Raw genomic sequence first — 27,276 nt, 5'->3', positions numbered from 1 at the left:
GACAACATATTAAAAAGCAGAGACGTTACTTTGTCAACAAAGGTCTGTCTAGTCAAGGCTATGGTTTTTCCAGTAGTCATGTATGATGTGAGAGTTGGACTATAAAGAAGGCTGAGCGCCAAAGAATCGATGCTTTTGAACTGTGGTGTTGGAGAAGACTCTTGAGAGTCCCTTGGACTGCAAGGAGATCCAACCAGTCCATTCTAAAGGAAATGAGTCCTTAATATTCATTGGAAGGACTGATGTTGAAGCTGAAACTCCAATACTTTGGCCACCTGATGCGAAGAGCTGCCTCACTAGAAAAGAGCCTGATGCTGGGAAAGATTAAAGGTAGGAGACGGGGGCAACAGAGGATGAGATGGTTGGATGGCATCACCGACTCAATGGACATGAGCTTGAGTAAACCCTGGGAGTTGGTGATGGACAAGGAGGCCTGGCGTGCTGCAGTCCATGGGGTTGCAAAGAGTCGAACATGACTGAGTGACCGAACTGAACTGAACTGCTTTGGACCCCCATAGCTGCAAGCAGGAGAAAGAAAAAGCCTCTTGAAAGGCTTTAACCAATCAGGAAATCTTGTCTTAAGAGCACAGTTCTGTCCTGAAAAAACAAAAGAGCTTACTGCTTGCAAGCACAACTCAAGGGCATCATAAACCAAAGGTGCTGGATTCCAAGCCAGGTGAAGCAAACTCACACATTCCCAAATTCGTGTTGCCCTAATGCTGGCCAGCCCCTTACACACTTTGTCAATTATAAGGAGCACAAGAGTATAAGCATAAGAAGAATAAGAGTATAAGTGAGTCTAATTCCACTGCTGGAAAACATACTAGATGACAACTCAATTTAGATTTAAAGAAACACAAATTATTATTGTAAAAAGGAAAAGACTGAAAGTGCATACATATGGTAGGTACCTCAAACTTTTCTCCTGAGCCCAGCATCTCTCACAGAATGCAGAGAACTACAGATTCTACTATCCAAATGCAGAGAACTATAGATTCCACTACAGAGAATTTGTTTTATTACATTTTCCATTCCAGAACACAATTATTCATCCTAACAAACTCTTTTCTGTGCTCTCCTCAGGAAATTTCAGTACTTACTCTTCTAATTATTCAACTTAGAAATGAAACTGCTTTTGGATAAAAAGAACTGAGCCATTTCACATAGATTAGGGCTAAAATTGAACTCATGTAGCTTCCTTTAAAAAGGAGCCATTAGGACTGAACAACGTATGCAGTTTTAAACCTGGAATGAGATTCAAATCTGACAAGATTCAAAGCACATTCACAAAAAACACGCCTGATTGTTGAGGACTCACAGAATGGAACCCTTAAGATATAAATATACAAATTTCTCAGATAAGTTTTGAACAAGAACTTGAAGATCCCATTAATGCCAACCAAGAAAAGTATCTGACTTGAATCTTTTTTTTATCTTCTTCAATTTTTGAGTCATGCTAGCAGATATTTAACCTTTATAATTTAAGAAACAAGATCAAGGCTTAAAAGCAAACATCTTGGTTAAGTGAATTTCTAAAGATTTAGATCATTTTTAGGACATACACCTCAGGAGAATGAATGCATAAGGATGAATAAGGGGAGGAAGAAAGCCAAGTCAAAATAATATGTTACTGACAGGAAATGCAACAAAGTATTTGAAATACAAAGATCATCATTCACCTGTGGCTTCATGCTGTAGTGGGTCCACTCTAAAAGATTCAGGTCAATATTTCTTTTGGTCTTACTTTCATCCTGTAAATACTGACTGAAAAAACAGCAAAGACATATATTGATGAATCCCTGTGGACACTTAGTATTCTAATTATAAAGACACTGTGATGTTTAACAGAGTGCCATTCTCAAATCCACCTGTTAGATTTTTAAAATATGATTGTTTTTGGCTTTTTACATTTTACTTTGTTTCTGATTATAAAAATTATACAAGGTTATATTTTAAAAGTTAAAACAAAGTGTGTAAAATGTAAAAGACCTCATAATAACCACTCTGGAAATATTTTTTATTAATGATTTGCTGTTTGTCTTCTAGTTCTCTCCTCCACTCCGTTTTAAAGCACACATTTTATTCTAATGAAAGAAAAAAGTACTTCATTTATTTTTACTCACTAATAATAGATACATTAAAACAACTAGCCTGGAGGCTTTAAAATAAAAAAAAAAAGGGCACTGCCATAGGGAAAAAAAAAAAGGAAGGCTAAACTAAAGGAGACTAAAGAGACATTAAGTATGGGCATGAATCCTGACTGACTTCCTGGATTATGGGGCAAAAGCTATAGTATCTGATGGTGTCACAGCATGAATCTATGTTACACATCATGTGTGTGCGCATGTGTGCTCAGTCATGTCCAACCCTCTGTGACCCCAAGGACCAAAGCCCCCCAGCTCAGTCATGCCCAACTTTCTGTGGCCCCGTGGACAGGAAAAATCCCTGTCCATGGGATTTTTCCAGGCAAGAATACTGGAGTGGGTTGCTAATTTCCTTCTCCAGGGGATCTTCCCAACCCAGGAATCAAATCCGCATGTTCCGCATCTCTTGCACTGGCGGGCAGCTTCTTTACCACTGCGCCACCTGGGAGTTCATATTACACGTTAGTGATTGTCAATTTTCTGAAGTGTGATAATGGCATGCGGTTATGTAAGAGAATTTCCTCATTCCTAGGTGACTATACACTTAAGTACTGAGAGTAATTAATTTTATCCAAATCGCCAAAGGGATATCAAATTTAACCTAGGCATCTCTGTTCTCATGCTAACCTGCATCTAAGAGGTAAGTGCTAACAGGGCATGTGCTCTACATGGGAGCACCAATATCACTCCCAAAGATGTGGAAACTGGTTCTGAGAAGGTAGCAATCTAAAGCTTAACCCAAAAACCAAAAAAGGCTATTCATTATTTTCTCTTGTCATGGAAAAATTTTAAAAAAATATGGAGTGGGGAGGTGTTAATGAAAAAAATAGAGAAGTTGGACTAAAGGCATCAGGAAAGGGAAAGGGCTTCAGATGCCCAAAGAAGCTAAACTCTTTATATATTAAAAAAAAGACAGAGGGGAAACAAAAGTATGAATGTTAAAAAAGAAAGGTCTTTTTTGTATCCTGTTATAAGCAACATATAAAATTCTGCATATGAATCCAATGAAAACATTTTTAAGTATGTGATAATATGTGTGTACATGTATGTGCACATGTATGTATGTATACACATTTTACATACATCTTAAGCAGAAAAGACTAGAAGGAAATAACTGCTTTATAGACAATTTGGTGTATCTTATGATTTAAAAAATTTTTTAAACTTCCCTACATTTTTTATTCTTATGGGTATTTTATTCAACACCCATATATAACAAGGATCTTTATACTAAATAATATAACCAAGAACTGATTACTGTTAACAACTTTTCTTCATATCATTCATTTAACAAGTTCCTTACTCAAGTATCCTTATTAAAATTAAAACCTGGAACCTGCATTTGCTTCCAGTGACCATAAGGGGTTCAAAACAGACTCATTTCACTGCTTTGCCTCCTCCCTGTGAAATTCTTATCTTATTCTTTACACAGCTAATAGGTGGCTATGCTTTAAAGGCAGGTTTCTAGCAATTATTATTGAAATAGCTGCCTACAAACCATATGTTTAACTTAAAAATTACCTCCAGATTCTAAGAGATGAACCCAACTTTCATGGAAAGCACAGGGACATGAATGAATGGGCTTAAGAAATTGACAGAACTAATTCTCCCCAGCTGACAGCTCTTTACAACATTCAGAATAGTGTATGAACCCCAGAGAAATCTAATTCAAATCACAGGATTCTAACAGGATACATTTTACATATGACAAATTTGTTTTCAATGATGCAATTATATAAGATTTCTCAGTAAATCTTGGGGGTTATTTGGGGGTTATTTTTAGACAAAAAGACAGATACAAGTCAAGTCCTGAACAACGGAGAAGACAGCCCTCACTACATATTAGACTACAGTACACCAGAGCTTCCAAGGATTAAACAGAAGAAAGACCACATAACGAAGGGTATACTGAGGCAACAGTGAAGCTTTCAGCCTTTACTTACAGGAGAATCTCACAGATCCTGTGGCCTTTTTGTCCCATAGAATCCAGATATTTAAGACACCTTTTTCTTAGGTCTATAGCCTATAATGGAAAAATGCAACATCCAGAAACAACCATAACAAGGAGAATTTTATTTCTAAAAAGAAAAGCATCTTTTAAACATCAATATATGTACCAACATGAGTGGATTTCTAAGACACATTGTTCATAAAACATCACAGATGACATGAGCTCCAGGCATATAAAATTATATTTTTCTATTCCTACAGAAAGGCCTAGAAACTTATTCCTCAAAACATTAGTGGTACTCTCAGAGTGATGAGCTGCATTCTGGGGTTTTTAGGGTTTTTTGCCTTTTTCTTTATACTTGTACAATAAACCTGTTATCATCTTCTAAACAAAAGTAACAAAATAACCCATGTGTACTCACACTCTTTTCTACTAAAACTGAAAGCTCCTCCACTACACAGACTCTTCTAGCTTTCAAAACTGTTCAATTAAAGAACTAAGATACGACACTACAGAGTATGCCTTTAACATATACTACTGGACTCTCAGTGGACAGAAAAGAGTCACCTTCATTACGGGCACACTTCATTTTATTGTATTTGGCAGATACTGTAGTTCTCACAAATTGAAGGCTGGTGGCAATCCTGCATTGAGCGAGTCTATCAGTGTCATTTTTCTAACACTGAAGTGTTAACAGGAAGTGTTTATTTGCTCACTTCACGTCTCTGTGTCATATCGTGGTAATTCTTCAAAATATTTCAAACTTTTCATCACTGCTATACTTGTTACAGTGATCTGTGAACAGTGGTCTTTGATGCTACTATTGTGAAAGGATTACAACTCACTGAAGGCTCAGGTGATGGTTAGCATAAAAAGTATTAATTGATAAAGTATTTTTTAATTAAGCTATATGCATTGGTTTTTAGATATGATCCTACTGCAGACTTAACAGACTACAGTGTAAACTTAACTTTTATAAGCACTGGGAAACCAAGAAATTGATGTGACTCACTTTACTGAGATATTTACTTTACAGTGGTGGCCCGTAACCAAGACTGGAATATTACTGAGGTATTCCTGCTTTTAACAAAACAGTCATTATCCAAACTCCAACAGTTAAGCCTCTCAACTTACCACCAGGCTCCAATGTACCTTCCGATGAATAGGCACCAGAATTAGTTCCTGTTCAAAGAGACTGACCCCTTTGGTCCATCTTTTCACTGCTTGGTAACCCCCAGACTTTAATTTCGGATAGAAGAAAGTACTGAATGCATAAAGTGCTGGATACCCTTGCCTTTTATTTCTTTCCACCAGGAGATTCATGTAAAAATTAATGACCTATAATACGAAGAGAGTAAACATTGGAATATGGCAAGTATATTATCAAAACTCGATTTCTACCTGAGTAGGATGAATTAGAAATAAGACACTAAGGGAAGGGACAGAAGATAAAAGGGCTATCTATGACAGAAGATGGAAAGCAAAAAATGATCAGTGTAAAATGGGATGGATTAAGAAGGAATGAGACTGTACTTCTGAGGCATATGAGTAAGAGAGCCAAGAGAAAGAACTCAAGGAGAAATTCTGCAACAACTAAAAGGTGTATGTAACTACACCACACATAAAACATGCAGAAATATTAACTGAAAGTGAATTTTACATAAATTATACCTCAATTTTTATAAACTCATTGGAAAGAAATACACCAAAACAATAGTTCTTTTGCTTTTGAGTTGTGCCATTTTTTGTTTTCATAGAAATATGTACTTTTAATCATTTTTAATTGAAATATAGTTGATTTACAATATTTCAGATGTATAGCAAAGTGATTCAATTCTACATATATTCTTTTTCAGATTCTTTTCCATTATAGATTATTACAAGAGAGCTGTGCCACTTTTGAATGATAATATTGTTCCTTCACTTTTCCTATATTTTCTAAATTTTTTATAATAAACATATTGCATTTATAATATGAAACAGAAATGTTCTACTTCTACAAGAATGTGTTTATATGCCATGAGTCATGGCAAGAGGAAAGGAAGGCAAAGGGAGAAAATGCAGGGGGCTGCACAGCTGGGTAAAGGATCAACCAGAAAACTGGTAAGAACTAACACCTAGCTTTAGGTGAAGATGTAACAATACAAGACAATTAGGCAAATTTTTATACTTATCACTCAAATGAAATAAAGAAACACATACGGCTCGTGTAAGAATTCATCTAAAATAAATGATCACTTGTCTGCTTCCTTCCATTTATCAGTTGCACCCAAGGTTCATAAAAATGTCACTAATAAATGAAGATGTAGATGAAACAAAGCAGAGGCAGAAGAGGGAAACATTGCTAATTAAAGGCAGCAAACAATCAGAATTAACTATCTTTTCAAGGTTTAAGATGTGTTTGTTTTAGGTAAACTAAAGCTGCCTTACCAATCCCTTCTGTGTAGAAACCACGATGTTGCAGGTAGAAAAGAGTTAAGCATAATGATAGTCCAAGGGGTTAAAAAAAAAAAAGACAACTTACTTCATCATTGAGCCAGTGATAGTTCCTCAAGGTCTGGATATCTCCTCGAGTGATTCGTAATTTGAAAGCACTACTTAGGATCTCATCCTGTGGGCCATGCCCTAGAGCATTACTGATTTCCTTTTCCATGTCCTGAATTATAAAGTCCAGAGGTTGTTACTTTAATAAAGAACCATTATCAGATTCTGAAAGTCTGAGATTGAAAAAAGCTTTTCATCTCTGTAATACTTGACCCTTAAGAAAAACTATCAAAGACCTACTAAATTAAAGGATAAAAAGATTTTAATTCAGGACCACAAAGCAGACTTACTAATGGTTATAAGAAATGCTAGCCCAATTATTAGCTGCTAAAAAGTTATTGGGTAAAAGTGTTTGAAGTATAGTCTCAGTTATCCTACTACCATTTATTGAGCACCATGAGCCAAGCACGTACCAGATGCTTGAAGTGCATCATTGATCCCTATCTGTGGGGAAAGTACTATCACCATTATTGGACACCAATAATGGTAATGTCACCATTTGGTAATGTCACCATTACCATTATAGAAGAGGTAAACCTCAGAGAATTTTGGTTACATGCAGAGTCATATGATGATTAAAAAACAGAGCCAAGATTTGAACCAGGAAGTGTCTAACTCCTGAACTTTGTTCTCATTTCACAACACTATAAAAGCATTTTCATACTTTCCCTATCTCCTGAACCTTGATTTTAAAAAATCAAAGTAATAAAATTAGGGCATCAAAGAGATCATTCTATCCATTTCTGACGTGAAGAGAATAAGCAGAAACTAGAAAACTAGGCAGCAGTCTGGCAACTGAGTCCTTATTGAATAGATGGCATCATTTTTCTAAAGAACTACACAGATAAACATAAATTTATGCTATAAGCCTGAATCTACAAACCAACTAGAAACTTTCATCCAAATATTTTCACTTCTGCTTCCTCTACCACTATACACAATTTTGTAACTTTATGGATCTTTCTCTCCACCTGCATGCCCAATACATAAAAAGTGCTCAATAGATAATCACCTAATAGGACATATGCTAAGACAACAATGGAGGAGCCAAAATATGGGCTCACTTTTAAAATGAGAATTTTTAACTACTTTCATTTCCTTGTTTTCTACAAGTTTTTACTTATTTGTTGTACAATGATCAATGAAAGGGGCATTTTAGAGAACCATAATCACTTAACAAACATTGCAATGAAGGGGAGTTCCCTGGCAGTCCAGTGGTTTGAACTCAGCACTTTCACTACCAGAGTCTCAGTTCCAACCCTGGTTGGGGAACTGGTATCCCATAGGCTGTGCAGCACGGCCAAAAATAAGTAAATAAAATAAAATGTTAAAAAGACAAAAACAAAAAAACTGCAACAAATCTTTGTAATGTCAAACTCATACTACATAACTCAAAATACTTTAAGCTTAGAAAAAGAATCTACAAAGAATCCATTATATTCCAAGATATGTGATAATTCTGTCCACTCACATTTGCTGAAATTAATCTAATCCCTTAGGCCACTTTTACAGATCAAGATGCTAAAGCTGAAACTCCAGTACTTTGGCCACCTCATGCGAAGAGTTGACTCAATGGAAAAGACTCTGATGCTGGGAGGGATTGGGGGCAGGAGGAGAAGGGGACGACAGAGGATGAGATGGCTGGGTGGCATCAGTGACTCGATGGACATGAGTCTGAGTGAACTCCGGGAGTTGGTGATGGACAGAGAGGCCTGGCGTGCTGCGATTCACGGGGTCCCAAAGAGTCGGACACGACTGAGCGACTGAACTAAACTGAATGATCAGTGTATGGACCTGCCCTTGGGCCTGATTTCCTTCACACATACATTCCCTAGCCTGGAGAAACTCCTCAAAACAAAACATGCACTCAAGCCTTGAATAACTAAGGTTATTTAAAAACATGCCTCTTATTTGATTAACATAAGAAACAATACCTCTGTAAGTTCAAGAAGATCATCTGTCCTTTTATCCCTCTCTTTGTTTGAGCAATTTTTTTCTTTTGTCTCAAGTATTGACATTTTCCTCCTGAGTAAGCCATTGCTTCCACTACCCAGGCGGAGTCGGGCTGACACTTCTTCAGACAGGTCGGGTTCCAGCTGAAGTCCCCTCCTCTGGTTAAAAAAAATTCCCATATTCTACTGACATGCTTGATATTTGTATATATACACATACATAAAACATGAAATATAAAACAGCACCATTATTTTGAAAGAAAAGAGAATTAGTAAATCCCCAAATGAGTAAAGTACAAAAAGCGTTATCTGCCTGTCCCTACAAGAGGGAATAAAAACTTCAAGACCTAAGGTTCACAAACAAGACACCTCAATTATAAACCATGAAACAGAACATTCATCGTTTTCCCAGGAGGTAGAAAGAAAATTTGGAGAAGGCAATGGCAACCACTCCAGTACTCTTGCCTGGAAAATCGCATGGATGGAGGAGCCTGGTAGGCTGCAGTCCATGGGGTCGCTAAGAGTCAGACACAACTGAGAGACTTCACTTTCACTTTTCACTTTCATGCACTGGAGAAGGAAATGGCAACCCACTCCAGTGTTCTTGCCTAGAGAATTCCAGGGACAGAGGAGCCTGGTGGGCTGCTGTCTATAGGGTCGCAGAGTCAGATACGACTGAAGCACCTTAGCCACAGCAGCAGCAAGAAAATTATTTTCACTTATCTCAATTAAAAATAATAGTCAAAAGATATATTGAAAAACTTTAAAAAAGCAAAATATATGACCCTTAATCCTATCACTCAAAATAAACCACGGGTGGACTTCCGTGGTGATCCAGTGGTTTTAAGAATCCATCTGCCAATGCGTGGGACATGGGTTCGAATTCTGGTTCAGGAAGATCCCACATACCTCAGGGCAGCTAAGCCCCTGTGCCACAACTACTGAGCCCATGCTCCAGAGCCTGTGAGCCACAACTACTGAAGCCCAAGCACCCTAGAGCCTTGCTCGGCAACAGAGAAGCCACCACAATAAGAAACCTGCACACCAGAGCACCAGAACTAGAGTAGGCCCCGCTCATTACATCTAGAGAAAGCCCACACACAGCAATGAAGACATAGCACAGCTAAAAATAAATAATAAAAATTGTATATTAAAATAAATAAATAAATAAAAATAAACCACTGCTATTTTTATACTAGGTAAACTTGTTCTTAGTATAAAAACAGTGGACTGGTTCAAAACTGGGAAAGGAGTACGTTAAGGCTGTATATTGTCACCCTGCTTATTTAACTTATATGCAGAGTACGTGCGAAATGCTGGGCTCGATGAAGCATAAGCTGGAATCAAGTTTTTGCAGGGAGAAATATCAATAACCTCAGTTATGCAGATGACACCACCCTTATGGCAGAAAGTGAGGAGGAACTGAAGAGCCTCTTGAAGGTGAAAGAGCAGAGTGAAAAAGCTGGCTTAAAACTCAACTTTTGTAAGAAGATTTGTAATAGTTTCAAGTAAATATGAAATCTTGAATCTGAAAAGTCCTAAACAAATATTTTCCCTTAAGATGTATGGGCTTCCCTCCCAGGTGGCGCTAGTGATAAAGAACTTGCCTGCCATGCAGGAGACATAAGAGACGCAGATTCAATCCCTGGGTCCAAAAGATCCCCTGGAGGAGGGCATGACAACCCACTCCAGTATTCCTGCCTGGAGAATCCCATGAACAGGGGAGCCTGGTGGGCTACAGTCCATGGGGTCGCAAAGAGGCGGACATGACTGAAGCAACTTAGTGCACACAGCACAAAGATGTACGGTTTTAAAAAAAATCTCCAAAAGAAGCCAGGCAACACAGATAAGGGCTGAGATGGAGCCAAGCTGGTCTCTCTCACAAAGGTGGCTACTGCACAGAGATAAAAATCTGGCAACTTAGAAGAAAGCCAAAGGTGTGTATCTTCAATGCTTGCTGCTTTTTCAAGCAAAATAATGGAATTAGAAATTAAAGTAACAAATATCATCTTTCTTATTTTTCATGGGCACCAAAATTTTAATGTAAGTCACGTGAAAGAAGCAAAGGCATAAAATTTAACTGAGGTTTCTACTTACACATTCATTTTCTAGTCTGATTCCAACTGTCTTTTCTGTATCAGAAATTTTCCCCTTTGAACACCTGAGGAAAAAAACTGAGAAATTACAGACTGGATGATTTTAATCTGGTACATGTTAAACTAGTTTTAGAAATAAGATTTAATAATTAGTAACAAATATTGCCTTGAGTTTATATAGTCCTCTAAACCAAAAGTTAGCAAAATTTTTCTAAAAAGGATCAGCTCATAAGTATCTTAGGCTTTGCAGGTCTTTTGGTTTCTGTCATATCATCTCAACTTTGTTGTTTTCAAGCAGCCCTATGCAGCATGTAAATGAATGAGCATGACTGTGTCCAATAAAAATGTACTTACAAACAGGTAGACCAGATTTGGTCCATGGGTCACAGTTTACCATACTCTGCTATAAATGGACCAGCAACTAAAATCCTAAGGCACAGAGAACTGCCTTCACTGTTCATATACTTGAGATGCTGATCACTAGGTCACTAGAACTACCCACCACACTCATAGTCTTATCTCAGCAGCACTCACTGATGCCTCCCAACCCCTAACGTCTAGGAGAGAAGGGCACCCTCCCAAGCTAGGGTGGGCATCTTACACAAGAGCTACCTATATACCCACATATGCTGACTGATTGCCAGAGCTGAGGAGAGTTCACAGTTTCACAGATGTGGTTACTCTTAAATACAGTTTATAAAGTAAGAAAATAATGTCAGGGACTTTCCTTGCAGTCCAGTGGTTAAGACTCCACGCTTCCACTGAAGGGGTCACGGGTTCAATACCTGGGTGGGGAAGTAAGATCCCACAAGCCGAGCAGTGCGGCCAAAAAAAGAAAGAAAGAAAATATGTCAAAAGAGAAGTTAGAATAAACCGAACGGTGTACCTCTTTTCACTTCTCACTGAACACAGAGGTCCCCTTGTTTCAACAACTCTATCTGTGAGAATGGTAAAAAAAAAAAAAAGTGTTTCCTTTGTTAATCAATCATATAGCTAGCATTTCACCTTAGTCTCCAAAGTATGAAAATACTCATTTACACTGAAATGCTAAAATGGATTCCAAAGAGATTAGTGTTTATACAAATTAAGTTGCTAAAAAATGCTGCATAAATCTCTTTCTCCTTTACATATAATCTTTAGTGTAAACCGGCTAACATCTGCTTATTTAGTAAGCTATCACTTAGTGTTATTTAGTGAATAGCAAGTGGAAAAAAACAAGGATATTAATATAGGAATACAACAAAACTAATTTTAGGCTCACAAAATATATGCTACAATATAGGAGCTAGGAAAAATAATCAAGAGGTTATTTTATAGATCAGCTTTAACTTGAAATAGTTTTCTTACTAAATTACTAGTACTGGGTAAGTCAACAGCCTGGGGTCTGACAATGTTTTAAAGTTTGGTACACCATCTTTCAATAGTATTACATTTTTCAATTTTATATGCTTTTGAACTAAGTTCAACGTATTAAGGGTATTAAGATAGGGCTAAATCTGGGAACTCACATTGCTTTGGAACAAACTGAGTTGTTTTGACTCCATGACTTTGCTCTTCCCCCCAGCCTTTGGTCTTTAATGTGTCCATCTGACTTCTTTGAGAACTTAGAAACACAAAAAGTGAAGATCAGATATAAAAGGAAAATCTATCGTAAGTATTCACTGTCTCTACCTGGCAAACTTCTCTAGACAAGAGTTACTGATTACCCTGAAATGTCAACTCACAAGAGAGAGATCACAATATAGTATCATCTGAGACCAGGATAAAAGGAGTCTGATCCTGATTCTAATATTCCAGCCAAGATACCTAACCTCCAGTTTCTCTACCATAAAACTGGATGTTTTCAATTCCCAAAGCCACCTTGACTGAAAAATCTCAGAATGATAATACCCAAGTTAAAAAATCAAAGATTTTAAATGATATACTGAAATGCATCCCAAAACAACACATTAAAAGCCGAATGACAAAACCAATAGTTCATCCTGCTGCTTCCAACAGTGGGTAGTCAAAATGGAAAAAAACAGGAACATTTTGACTGACTAAACTGAGCATTGTTTTGAAGTTCACAACTAAAGTTAAAATTTCCAAATAATCCCTTGTTATTTCTGCAATCAACAAGCTAGATAGTCTTGTGACTTTTTCAACTTATTGTTACATAATCTCTGGGATCCCCCTCTGTGTATTCTCACACCACTTACTAGAATTATCAAGTAGACCTCAATCCTGAGCTCACATAATCTTTGTCCCCTTTCTACAGAGAAATAAAAGGCCAGACATCAATTCCTTGTACCATTCTCAACTATTTGGTGGACTCAGCACATTTAAGTAACATGTAGTCTTACAAGGAACATTTCTTATGACTTGGGGTGACTTTAATCTTATCTGTAGAGTAGAGAGTTTCCAACTGTGCTAAGATCCATCCACTAAGATGCCTTAGGGACAATGTGTCTTTAGAGGCAGTGGTGGGAGGAATAAGGGGAGGTAAGGGAGGAAAAGGCAGGGGAGAAGAGGAGGAGAAAGGAAGACAGAGATTGTGAGAAATGTGTGTGTTAGGGAGGCTGAAAAAACACTCTGCTCCCTGGGAATCCAACTTCAACCAATGATTTCACTTTTCTATATAAGAGTTTCATGTAACAGTTCACTTGAACAAAGGACTCTAAAGCGAACAGAAAATTATATTTTGTAAAACCACTGTTCTATATAATCCATCACTAGATACAATGTTCAAATTATAGGGCTCCTGCTTTCAGTATTAATCTCTCGTTTCAACAAGCCTTTCCCAACAATCCCCTCTACAAAAATAAGAAAAAAAGTTGTCTGGCAAAGCATTTATCTTGTTAGCTCATCTTTACCTTTGATGAGTTGAAGTTATAGGAGAAACACAATTTCCATGACCACCTTCTTTAAGTCGCTCCAATAACCTCTGGTATTTCTCTCTTTCTTCTTTTTGAACACCCTAAGTAAAACAAAGCATTTAGGTAACTACTAGCACATCAAACCTATAATTAAATCATAAACAAAGACTAAGAGGTCAAACGCAGCTTATGAATGTTTCATTCACCAGCACATTCCTTTTTTTATCTCAGTGTTCTTTTAACTCCTTTGATTTTACTTACCAATTTTATAACTTGAAAAGAGAAAGCCCCCCAAAATCTGGCCCCTTTTGAAACACTGTATTAACAAATGGGAACTGTTGGTGAGCTATTCACTTCAGCCCATTTCACTCATTTATATTATTTGCTGGACCCTGATAGCATGTGAGTTTTTGACAGTGGAACTAGGTTAACCATAAAAAAAAACTCAGCACAAATAATCCACTTGCACATTCAGAACATTCAACTTCCAAAATGGAACTGGTCTTACCAAAGACACCACTGACCCTCTATGGCCAGATCTTTCAGCCCTTCTGTCACTTGACCTCTCCAGCTCTTCACCTTGCCACCTTCACCTTGCCTTCCTGGACAATAAATTCTCCTGATCTCTTGAAGACTATCTTTTCAGTCTCCAGTAAAGATTATTTCTTCTTCCTGCCTTTAACTGTTGATGGTTCTGCAGATTATCTCTTCTCACACTACATTCTCTGAGTAATCTCTTCAACTCCCTTGATTTATCCAACACCAATATGCAGAAGATTCATAAATGTGTCCCTAGCCCTGCCGCCTTCTCAAAACTCCCATCACGCATATCCAGGAGTCTAAGGGATATGTCTGCTTGCATGTTTCACAAGCACTTTAAACTTCCAAAACTGAAGTGATCATCTTCCCCTAAATACCTAGGGTATCTTGGCATAAACTTATCCAAGATTGAAATCTGGGACTCAGGTTCTTCCATCTAAACTTATATCACACTTAACCAGTAAATAAGTTCTTGATAATATTACCTCGCAATATTTCTAGAATACAGCCTGTATATCCCCATATATATCTTCTCAGTCCCCGAATTCTCATCTGCTGCTGCTGCTGCTGCATCGCTTCAATCGTGTCTGACTCTGTGCGACCCCACAGACGGCAGCCCACCAGGAGGAGATATTAAAGCACTTTAATACCTTTCCTTAAAACCCCCTCCAGGGCTGCAGTCCATTGCTTTCGCTGCCTACATTTTTTCTGACTACATTATACAATTTAATGTATAAGCTCCTAGAGAACAGAGACAATATTTTATTCAATTTTGAATTGCTGGGACCCAAGTAAGTATTTCTTTGATGAACTAAATTAAGTGGTTGAGAAAACCATTTAGCAAATTACAATAGGTAATGGTCTAGGGGAAATGCCAGAGACAGGAATAGTTCTAAATTCTCCCAAAGTAAGTGAAGACTTCGAGAAGGAAAGGAAGATTGCTGATGAACACATCACACTAAGTGCCCTGAAAACCTAAGGACAAAACAGACATGTACACCATTTACATTCCTTACTTAATCACAGTTATTACAGCTTATGAAAGAAACAAGTTAGAATAATTCAGGCATCTAAAACAAAGAAATCTATAATCATATCTTTTCCTAACATGATTACTTTTCCTTTCTTTTACCTGAAAACTGACTAAATTACAATACGTATAGAATATCTCTAGAAAGATACATAGAAGTATCAAACAGAAGCCAGATACAGGAGGGAGAGTGGGAAATTTACAGTCCCTGTACATCCTTTTGAATGGATCCTTATTATCTTTTGAATTTTGTACCACAGAATATATATTATTTATTGCCACCGACCCCCAATTCCTAAAATTACTTTAGCGAGATCACGCTAAAAGGGCTTACCTCCTCCACAGTACAATGAGGACGCCTCAGACCCTTGCCACCCTCTTCAGAAATCATCTCTGTTACAACCTGCTCCTGAGGCCTCCACATTAAAGAACTCTCTGGATTGCCTTTGTTGTGGCGACGGCCACCTGGTCTTCTAGTATAGCCTTCTGAGCTCAAAGCAAAACTGAGAAAAATAAGAAAAGAAAAAACAGTTACTCCCAAACTGCTTAAATTACTGGAGTTTAAGCTCCAGGCCATCCTGTGATTAAGCTGACTCAGGTTAAGCTTGCTCCTGACAACTACCATTCACAAAAATCAGATCTCTGGAGTAGAGGGCACCACAAAATTCTGTGATAGAATATCTATTAAATGTAAATGTCTACTAAAACTAAGATGAACCACCAGGGCTGCCACATGAAAGCCTCTGCCCTCTTCCTCATGCCCAGTTTTCCAACTCCAAATCCGGCTTCAGCTCCCTATTACACTACATACCCTCCTCTGGTACTGCACTTTTCCTATAGTCATTTGGCACCACTGCAATTAAGTATTGGTGTGATTGTTTAATGTCTGCAACCCACACTCAAGTTTAAACTCCATGAAGACAGAGATTTCATCCTTTCACCACTGTATCCTGGTACCTGAGCTAAGTCAAAAGGCACTCCATCAGTGTCTGCTGAATAGCAAACTAATGAACAATAAATTAATAAATGCTAAAGAATCAGAAGCCATGAAACCCCCACCTAGTCACTGTTGCTGCTTGCCTCTCCTGACATTACCAATAACAGAACAAACTGACATCATGTCACTCCTGATATGGTATTTAACAAAGGACACAACAAGGACCTCCTTGGCAGTCCAATGGTTAAGACACCGAGCTCCCACTGCAAGGGGCGTAGGCTTGATCCCTGGTTGGGGAACTAAGATCCCACATGCTTGATGGCAGGCCCAAAAAAAAAGAAAGGACACTATATCACGTAGGCAGTATCTTTACCAAAAAAATTTGCATGATCTTAAACAAATCATGAGAAAATGTCGCTTTGTACACTTTAAAAATATTCATGCTATTACAAAGTGAGACGAGGGGTTGTTCTAGATTAAAGGAGATCAAAGAGACATGAAAATTAAATATAATACATGATCCTGCCCTGAATTGTGGGCCAGAAAAAATAATCTCTGTAATAGAGAAATTTAAATAAGATTATATAATAGTATTACATCAATGTTAAATTTTCTGATTTTGGTAATCTAGGATTATATAAGTGAATGTCCTCATTCTTAGAAATAAACAGTCAAGTACTTATGATTAAAGGGGTATAAGTCTAAGATGTACTCTCAAATGAATCAGCAAAAAACATTATGTACATATAACACAGAATGATAAAGCAAACTGGCAGAATGGTAACAACTGGTGGGTCTAGGTCAAATCTATTCACCTACAGAGTTTCAGAATACATGAAGCTAAAACTAACATAACTGGATAGGAGAAATAATCAAGTCCACAATTACAGCACAAAACATCAACACTATATTCATCAATCATCAAAAAAGTAGACAGAAAATCAGTAAACATTATCAGCAAATAACTGATATTTATAGAACACTCCACCAACAGTAGCACAATACACATTCTTCTCAATGCACACTGAATAACACCCAAACTACATACTCTTGTACATAAACAAATGTTAACAAATTTATTTTTATTGTTCATATTTTGGCTGCACTGTACAGCATGCAGGATCTTAGTTTCCCAACCAGGGATTGAACCCATGCCGCCTGCAGTGGAAGTACAGAGTTTTAATCACTGGACTGCCAGGGAAGTCCCAAATGTTAAAACATTTAAGAGAACTGACATCATACTAAGTATATTCTCTGACCATATGAAATTATGCTAGAAATCAATAACAGAAAATATCTGAAAAGGCCCAAACACGTGGAAATTAAACAATTCTAAATAATTAAACTTTTAAACTTCTAAATAATCACAGGTTAAAGAGGAAGAGTACAAATGAAGAGTAAAATGAGGAGTATAGGCCTGCTGTTTTGTAGAATTAACTTTAATTTCAGCTTAACCAGTTTTCTTGTAATTACATTCAGATTATTGATCTTTGCAGGAATACTACAGTAGGTGATGATGTCTTGCTCAGTGCAATGTATCTGGAGGCCAAGACGTCAGTCTGCCCACAGTAGGTGACTTAAACTTTGTTCTTTTGGTTGTGGTGTCAGGCAGGTTTCTCCATCGAACTTTTACTTACTACTTCCAGCTCAACTGATGATCCCTGTATAAATCAGTTATTACTGTGATAGTTACAAGATGGTGACTTTCTAATTCCATCATTCCTTCTATCCTTAATAGCTAGCATCCAACTTAAAGGTCTTTTCCTCTCACATTATGTATTTATTTATTAACACATCTATATTCCTGTCGAATAAAGATGAAATGAATAAAATTTAATGTTTAACTGTCCCTAAATTTTGAAGCATCCTTTAATTGCTAGCACAAGATGTTCCATGATCATTTTTTACTATCTTTCCTAACAGACCCAGGTATCAAACCTGGGTCTCCCTCACTGCAGGCAGATGCTTTACCATCTGAGCCACCAGGGAAGCCTCCTAACCCTATAATTAGCCATTTATCCAAGTCCAGGGAGCCTTACTTTTTAAAGTTAGTGTCTCATTTTCAAACATGAGTGGATAGCCAGGGATTATCAGGTATTTGAATAAGAAAAGGTAAGACCAAAATAAACCAAAGGAGGAATTCAAAGGAAGCAGGCAAAACAAGGAGAAGTAATTGTAAAATAATGAACAGCTTAAAAAGATAAAAGTTACTGCATCTCTGTAATAAGAACCCAATGCTTGGAGAAAGAAAAAGTCCTGGGGAGTACGGAGGGGGAGGATGCTTACAAATTAAAAACTATGAAGCCAAAAATATATATATGCATATATGTATATACCATATGTATATATTTTTAAATAAAAGATCTTTTTTAAAAGGGCAAGGATAACAACAAAAGAGAATATATAGAAAAATTATATCAATCCAGGAGGTCCAATATCCAAGCAACAGAAATTCTAGAAAGTCAGAACATAAAAAGGAGAAGAAAATTACTAATAAAATAATAATAGTTCATTGCATGCATGATTTCTGCACTGTTCTGTATGCTTATTATTCTTCAAAAAAAGTTTATGAGTGACAATTCTTTTTAAAAGGTTTTCAAGGGAATTCCCTGACAGTCCAGTGATTAAGATGCCGTGCTTTCACTGTCGAGGGCCCGGGTTTGATCCCTGGTTGGGGAACTAAGGTCCCACAAGCTGCACAGCATGCCCACAAATAAAAATTAAAATAATTAAAAAAAAAAGTTTTTCAAAATTATATAAGCATATGATACAGTAGAAAAGAGTAACCTGTACTTGAGTACAAGTCTCTCATCAGCTATATGATTATTTGGCAAGTTACTAACCACAAAGTACTTATTTACTAAGATTACACAATAGAATAAAAGCGAAAATGCCCAGCAAGAATGAGCATTTAAAAATTACCAAGTTTCCATTTACAGAAGGGCAGAATTAATGCTTACCCTAAGGAAGGCAGGACTCTGCGTGGCTGATCTCGAGTTACTGTCACTCTGATCTTTGGATAGTCACTTATTCCATTAGGAGATTTATTACCTATTTTTAAAAACCATTTGTAATTGTAAAAGAAAAACACAAAGAAACCTGTGAACAGTATGCATTAGAAAAGAAAATCCATAAGCAGTCTATACAGTAGAACTAAATAATTTTTTTTTCAAATTCTGTTATTATCTAGCACAAATTCTGTAAAAGTTAAAGGAAAAGCAATAGCGTTTAATCTGTCTTTGCTCTCAGGTAGGCAGTAATAATTCACAGGAAAGCTTTACTAGTTTTGCTTGCTGGGGCTAACAAGAGGCATGAGGAACTTAATGATTATAAACTCTTTGTAATCTAGTCAAATTGAGTAAATTTTTTAAATTGTTTCTTCTTCTCAAGAAAACAGAAGTATTTTTAAATGAAAATCTGCTATGTTACTACATTTACCAGAAGTTTCCAATACCTGTGCGATGGTCACTATACTTCAGCCACATTTTCTGCTGGAGCTACTACAGGGCCTTGGAGTGCAAAGAGATTAAAGCTGAACTTGTTTAAGTCAGTAGCAGCAAAACTTAAACTGACCTGCATTCATTTGTTTGGAAAGCCTGACTTGAATCGGTGTTCAATCCTGTGGGGTTCTGTGTGTGTGCTTAGTGGCTCAGTCATGTCTGACTCTTTGTGACCCCATGGACTATAGCCTGTAGGGCTCCTCTGTCCATGAGGATTCACCAGGCAAGAACACTGGAGTGGGTTGCCATGCCCTCCTCCAGGGGATCTTCCCAACCCAGGGATCCAACCCAGATGTCCCGCATTGTAGGCGGAGTTGTTGGGATTCTTTAAATATTAAATAAACAAAGAAAAAAGAAAAAGAAAAAAAAAGAAAAAGAAAAAATTCCCCAAAACACGTCCAAGAGTTACAGATTAGAGACTGTGGATTTCTTTACGAAAGAAATCTGCTCTAGGAATACTTGTGCTTCTCTCAATAGGCTCTGCATACCCACAGAAACATAGTGCTAGTACTTCAGACACGAGGTAAATCTGGTATCTCCTCTATATGTCAATTTTCTGAATGCACAATTTCTCTAAAAGCTTTTTCCCTTTCTTTCAAACTGTTCAAGCCTATCTGTGTAGCACAGATCACAGTCATCTTCAGGACTCTGTCTTCCTATTTTTTCCTGTCAGGGCATTTTATATCATATATAAAATAATTACAATTCAGTTTGGGGGTCTCAGGATGATACAGAGATTCCTAATCCACAGAACTATGAGAACTGGGAACCTCAGGTTACTCCCCAATCAGATGATGTCCCTCAAAGGCAAGGTTTTATTATTTTGCTATGTTATTGTTGTTTTGTTACTTTGCTATTAAAGTTTTACTATTGTTATTTTGTTACTAAAGGTTTTATTATTTTGTTATTCCTGATAATTTAGCAGAGTGCCTAACATAAAGCGCGCGCTCAGGTAACATTGTTTTTGTTTTGTTTTTTCTTTTTAATGAATAAGCCCTGATCTAAGTCACATTAAAGACACTGATAAAGCAAATAGGAATCATAACAGTAAATTCAAAGACAATACTAAAGGAAAGCTATTGGCTTTTTAGAATGGTAGAGACTATGTCTATGCTTTCATCCAAAGCCAAATCAGTGTTTTCCTTTCATATTCCCAAAACTCAGAGAAAAGAAGTGGGAGGAGGAAGGGGAAACAGAAATATTTTTGACCACCTCACCCAGTTTTAGCATGTTGTTCCAGGATCCAGAACCGTTCAGTTCAGAAGATGAAGAGTTTGAAAACACCTTGAAATCAAAAAGAATCACCTCTGTAATAACTCTTAGAATTTAAATAAGTTTTAATATGAAAAAAAAAATCACTCTGCTGGTAATGATTTAGTTACCTCACAGAAGAAATTTCATCAATTATACCAAAAGTTTAATTTGTCAAGACTCACAAAATGACATAAAAAGTAACAATTGAAGATTCTTCACACATACTTAAATGAAAAAGCAGATGTAGAGTTGACCCTTGGTCAACAGAGTCTGAACTGTGTGGATACAATTAAATGCGGATTTTTTCAATAGTAAATACTACAGCATTACATGATTACCGGTTGGGAATCCATGGATGCGAGACTTTAGATATGGCAGAACCATGGATCTGGAAGGCCAACTACTGAATTTTTGACTATGTGGAGAGGTGGGGCCCATAACCCAAGCATTCTTCAGGGGTCAACTCTATTAGTAATTAGGCTCTTTATAAATATTTTTTAGATCTATAATCTCTTAACCTTTAATTATTTCATTTCTATATAAAGGCTAATTAAGACATGAACATTTCAGAAAGAAGTCATTCTACACATTAATTCCTAAAAAGAGAATATTTCTAAAATTTAACTTTAATGATTAAGTACAAAGACTAGTAGCTCCAATGAAACCTTATCCTCACTGACCTCTCCTGAAGGGACCACATTCCGTGTTCCATTACAAGCAGAAGTTACCATGGGCTTTGTGGTCAGCTGGAATGGAAATCCAAACAAGCTGGCAGCATTGTACAGACTGGTTTTCACTTGATGAATAAAGCAATCTGGAAAGTGTAATATAGATTACATATACATGTAACTATAGAGTAATTAAGCTTCAAGCAAAAGAAAAATTGTATCTTAGAAAAGGCCTCTCTCAATTTTTATTAGCAGTCCTGTCTTCAACCACTGAGAGAAAAAAGTAACTGTAAAAATAATTTTTCTCATATCTGAATATCTGCAATTTCAGCATTGTGACTTTGGAGTTTTTACGTAAAGTATCTGGGAGGCTACAAAAGCATGAAATCACCACCTAGCAAATTACATACCAATTCACACACACAATAAAGGCCATAAATGACAACTTTCAAGCAATGAGTTCCCCAGAATATATACTGTAAAATAAATCTTTCCTAGAGAGATAAGGGTATAAGTTAGACAAGGTGGAGCATATAGCTACTAGGTATAGCAGAATTCTATAGGAAGCACTACCATTAACTCACTGATTTGTCCTTACTTTTCAGGCAAGTACCAATACAGCTGACCTAAACAACAACTTACCTAGTGCCTATTTTATCTTGGCTACATTCAGGATAGAAATTAGTGAAGTATAAGATATGTGGTTCCTAGACATCCATGACGGAAACAAGGCTAGCCTATACTGGAGAAGATGTGTTGAAAGACCTCAGACTCATCCCTCCTTGTCACCAAAAATAAAGATTACAAACTAAGTAAATAAATAAGGGTGGAGGGGATAGATTTCAATGCTTTCCCCACTTCCTCCCTTTAGCTCACTATCCCTTTCTCACCTCCTACACTGCTGACTTGTTTTTTACAGTTCCTTTTCTATTTCCTAATTAATGGTGTTCTAAAGCACTAGCCTGAGTGCTTTAGAACCACATTCTGCTTCACAGGAAAACAGCCTGAAAGTGAAACGGTGGCTTTTAAGCATCAAGCACTCCAGAACATACAAGATATAAAACACTTTCCAGAAAAATAAATGAATAATTTAAACAACAGGAAAGGTGTGCTAAATGGGTAAAGCAGAATCCAATTTTAAGTAATCTGTCACTACAGAATAGTTAGAAGTACCAAATTTTGCAAATGTCTTCTCATTTTAGGAATAGGAAAGAATTTCAGGTTAACCCTCTAATAATGTTGAGGGATAACACACTCTCCTGAGCTTTAAGTGGGAGAAAAAGGACTTCAGGAATTGGCACTTACCATCCAGACTGCCATCCAGACCTCAAAGGGCAGGAGGTACTCTTAACATAAATAGGGGGCACAAAATGTACTGTTGTATTTTCCTACAAATTTTGTCAAAATCTGAATGTACTCCAAAATTATATCAAAAGATTTCATATATTAAAAAAAAAGAGAACAAGGTTAGAAGGTCCACTTCATCTGTAAAATGAAGATGAGACCATCTTATTTTGCTGAGACTACACTACATAGACCTCTTTGAATCCCTTTCAACTGTAAGATCGAGTCTGCAATTCTAAGCTCCTCCTTATTTTCATCCTTCCTTTTCTTCTCTCCAAAGCAACCAATAGATTCATACTGTCTGATATAGTAGCCAGTATCCACAAGTGGCTACCTAAGTTTAAATTCAATTAAAACTGAGTCAGTTCCTCAGTTGCATAGCCCCACTTGAGGTGCTTAATAGCCATCAATGCAGAGAGTGGCCAGGACTGCTAGAGACCTTTCCAAGCTGTGCCAGTAAGTATTGTCTCTGTTATCCACTGCTTCCCCCTTGGGAAGTTCCCTTCTATAGTTTCTAGTTAGAAATCTTTATATTTTGTGGAAATCAAGGAAGGAGGGAACTTTAACATAGAAGTCCAAGATAACTGCCAAAATTATTGCAGGAACCTTCTCTATATCACTATCAAATCTTTAACCATATACAGTTGTTTATTTATATTTTTCTATAAAATTGACTCTTTTTTTTTTTTTTGGCTAAACAAAACTGATTCTTTCTTTTCTTTGGCTAAACAAATATATTTATAAAAGGTTACTTTACATTGCTACCATTAATGTAAAGAAACCTCACTTGCCTTATGAGGAAATGAAAACACAATATTAAGTTCTAGATGGGCCTGTTAAAAAAGAGACAATTAGGTGGCGCTAGAATCCCAGAGACGGGGGAGCCTGGTGGGCTGCCGTCTATGGGGTCGCACAGAGATGGACAAGGACTGAAGCGACTTAGCAGCAGCAGCAGTGGTAAAGAACTCGCCTGCCAATGCAGGAGACCCCTGAGGGGAAGATCCCCTGGAGGAAGTCTTGGCAACCCACTCCAGTATTCTTGCCTGGAAAATCCCTTGGACAGAAAAGCCTGGTGGGCTACAGATATAGGGTCAAAAAGAGTCAGATATGACTCAAGCAACTTGGCACGCATGCAACATGTATTACCCAAGTTTTAAATACATGGTAGCATTAAATTAACATGTTTTCTGCTTAAAATAATCAGAAATTAAAATAACTGAAAAAAGATGCAATATTTTTATTAATATGAATAGTTTATAACATAATTCAGATGTTACTTAATGCTATGAATGTTGGATCTCCTACAATCATTTTGTGAATTATTAGCTATCCTATGTTTTGGGAATACTGTCCTAATGAATTCAGTATAAATTCCTGTCAAAGTCCCTCTATATTTTGAACTCTCTCTTTTGTCAACTTTTTCCCTAAGTTTTATTTGCTATTTCCTGAATTGCACAACTTTCCCATACTGTTCCCTCTGCCTAGAATGCTTTTCCTTCCTATTGTTCTCTGTTGATATCCCATCTTTCCTTCAAGACTCATCTCACATATTAGCTCCTTCATCAAATATTTATTGAGACTCTTAACCAGAAGAAAACTGGACAGTATTTTGTTACTTCCTTTCTTGTTATCATTTATCATATCCTCATGGACATTAGTATTATTTATAACACTTGTCTTAAAACCCCCCACTAAATAATCAGACACCTCCTACAATTTTAAGGTCCATAAAATAGAGACCCTGTCATACTCATTTTTATATTTCCTGTGGAACCCAACACATTGCTTAACAGTAAGACAGGCTCAATAACCACTCATTGGATTTAAATGAAATCTTAACACAGACAGGGCCACTCTTGACCTCATCTGGAGGTAGATTCAATTAACATGCATTTTTGAGAAAGAGGAAAATATTACTATAGTAGGTCCCCTGTGCCTTTTCCCTCTTATCTACATCATTTACCAAATGATGTCTAGTCCTTCAGACATAGAGAAGGAAACAATTTGAGGCAGCAGCTTAGACTGACTCATTCAGCTATCTCAGCACCTTTACTTTATAGGAAGATTAGGAATTTTGAAGCGTACTTTCAACACACAGATTTATCTGGAAAGATACTTAAGTCTCTGGTAATGCTGGTTACCTCTAGAGAGGATAACTGAGTAGAAGAGGGAGAGGAAAGAGACTTACATTTCACTGTATGTACTTTTTATCTTTTGAATTTGTCCACACATATATTTTTCTTACTTAAAACACTAACTTTTAAAATTAATATTTAATACCTAATCTTGGTCTTTTGGCTGGTATTTCATCAGCGTCCACTGTAGAAAACAGAGTGCTGAAAAAAAGAGAAAAGAGAGATATATATGTATATATGCATATCCACACATATGCATTTCTATAAGTAAGCTTACTATTCATACAATACACCATCTTCCATTCACTTTGTCAAGAGATCCAACCGATGTTTACAATATAGTAGGCCTCTAGTATTTGAGGATGTAACACTATGGTTCAACTACATGAGAGAGATCCAAAACTCCCTATTATATAATAACCTGTAGTCTGGCTAAAATACAAACATGAAACCAACCAGATATCACTTACCTAGTAAAGGAATACACGTAAAAGCTTAGGAGTATGTTATTTCTTTTCTTTACAGAAATGATTTAAGAATAATTTCCTTTTGAAAGATGACACTCCCCACAAGAGAAAGTCATTTTCTACTTCACATAGAAATAGGAAACACAAGATGACAGGACGCCGTAAAAGATAGTTCTCAGCCAGAAAAAGGTGTTATATTTAACTACATTTTTATCATGGAAACTATATTACTAGTGATAACAAGAATTTGGAAATCCAAGAAAATTTTGGGGCCTATGCTTCAAGAAAGTTAAAAGTTCATGGTATAATCATCTTTCTAAAGATGGACTTAAAAATGGTCTACATTTAAAAGTTATTTGAGATTAAGGATGTGTGGTAAAGAACAGGATTTTGATATACAAACCACTGTTTTCCTGACCAGTAGAGGTTCATAGTAAAAATAATAAAGGACGAGGGAGAGGAAATTAACATTTCTCTATTCAATAAATAAGTAGCAAGTGCCTATCCACATGAGCCTCTGCACAAGGCCCTTGGGACAAAATACATAAACACTACCCTTACATACCCTAAGCATCATTTTAGGCACTTTACAACTTGTTCTCAAATGATGCCTATATCAACCCTGCAGAAAGGTAGAAAGAATATGTTGAAACCTTGCCCTCTCCGGAACACATGATGGAATTTTTAGTCCACAACTAATTCATCAATGACCTGCATTCTTAGACTCACATAGTAAATAATCACCTTGCTCTCTCAAGCTCCAAGAAACCACCCTCTGACGATCTTGAGGCTTAATAAATGAAATTAACATTTGATCATTAAAAGTTGGGGGGATTATGTATAGAATTGGTATGGTATTTTATTCTCTAGATTAATTCTTAAAGAAGGTGGTAGACACTAGGAAACTGGACAAACCAACAGGCAAATGCTAAGAACAACTTTTAGTTTCCCCCAAATTTTAACTTAATTTTAGAGTACAGATTAGTGATCTTTTAGAAGGAAATGGCAACCCATTCCAGTGTTCTTGCCTGGAGAATCCCAGGGACGGGGGAGCCTGGTGGGCTGCCGTCTCTGGGGTCGCACAGAGTCGGACAACACTGAAGCGACTTCGCAGCAGCAGCAGCAATGCTAAAGCACAGGATCACTCTCCCTCCCTCCCCAGCAAAACACACACACACACACACACACACACACACACGCAAAGTTTGACAGCTGCCTTCCAAACAAGACAGCTACTGCGTCTTGGTGCTAAGAGAACAGAAAGTGTAGTCAAAACAGCTTTGCGCAAACTATGAAGTTCACTTCCCTTAACTACACTTATTGCGCAGAGATGACACTTGGGAGTGTGTTTTGTAAACAATGAGCCACACAAACACAGTATTCCTTCAATTTTAAGTTTTCAACCTAAGAGCAGCAAAATATGATTTAAAAAACCCCATTTGTTGATAGAAACCAGCTTGGACTCTAAAAAGAAAGATATTCACATCACCGACCACTAGTCCCTTTCATCATCAGGAGTCGCATCTGCACAGCGCCGAGGAGCGACTACGTCACCGGGACACCCGCGACCCGCACCTCTAACGCCTCCGCCCAGCTACCTGTTTCTGCCAAGCGGGGCCTGCCTGGCTGGATCACGCTACGCCAGCCGAATCCGGGGTGGGGGAGGGGGAGAGCCAGGCCGTGGCTCGGCCCCCTCTCCTCTCACCTGTTCGAGCGCCGCCTCTTCAGGAGGGCCCTGGCAGAGGGCACCGGCCGGTCACAGAAACGGAAAATGGTGCCGAGAATCCTAATCAGCCATTTGTACATACCAGGCCCAAGCAGCAGCGGCGGCCCACACACCCCCAGACGCAAACCCCAGA

At 37.4% G+C, this 27,276-nt stretch overlaps 1 protein-coding gene across 6 annotated transcripts in view; it reads right to left on the bottom strand.

The window, feature by feature from the left end:
- Positions 1-27,276, bottom strand: part of SENP2 (SUMO1/sentrin/SMT3 specific peptidase 2) — a 36,623-nt gene that overhangs the window by 7,797 nt on the left and 1,550 nt on the right. For 2 of the 6 annotated variants that reach the window (XR_826484.1, XM_010853876.1), the window contains exons 2-16: positions 27,123-27,249; positions 25,096-25,151; positions 21,484-21,617; positions 20,767-20,833; positions 19,010-19,100; positions 15,447-15,615; positions 13,540-13,643; positions 12,196-12,290; positions 11,574-11,625; positions 10,689-10,752; positions 8,574-8,750; positions 6,620-6,751; positions 5,230-5,433; positions 4,088-4,167; positions 1,680-1,764 (exon numbers count right to left, since the gene is read on the bottom strand). Coding sequence is in view for 2 of the 6 variants with exons in the window: in XM_010853876.1 (XP_010852178.1) it covers positions 1,680-1,764; positions 4,088-4,167; positions 5,230-5,433; positions 6,620-6,751; positions 8,574-8,750; positions 10,689-10,752; positions 11,574-11,625; positions 12,196-12,290; positions 13,540-13,643; positions 15,447-15,615; positions 19,010-19,100; positions 20,767-20,833; positions 21,484-21,617; positions 25,096-25,151; positions 27,123-27,223 (1,611 nt within the window). In the remaining 4 variants the exon portion in view is untranslated. Of the gene's footprint in view, positions 1-1,679; positions 1,765-4,087; positions 4,168-5,229; positions 5,434-6,619; positions 6,752-8,573; positions 8,751-10,688; positions 10,753-11,414; positions 11,473-11,573; positions 11,626-12,195; positions 12,291-13,539; positions 13,644-15,446; positions 15,616-19,009; positions 19,101-20,766; positions 20,834-21,483; positions 21,618-25,095; positions 25,152-27,122; positions 27,250-27,276 lie in introns of all 6 variants that reach the window. The other 4 variants (XR_826483.1, XM_010853875.1, XR_826485.1 and 1 more) reach the window with 3 other exon arrangements.

Source organism: Bison bison, unplaced genomic scaffold, assembly GCF_000754665.1.
Source record: "Bison bison bison isolate TAMUID 2011002044 unplaced genomic scaffold, Bison_UMD1.0 scf7180017864333, whole genome shotgun sequence".
NCBI lineage: Eukaryota > Metazoa > Chordata > Mammalia > Artiodactyla > Bovidae > Bison > Bison bison.
Note: the sequence above shows the minus strand (reverse complement) of the source record. Positions and strands in the feature narration are given on the sequence as shown.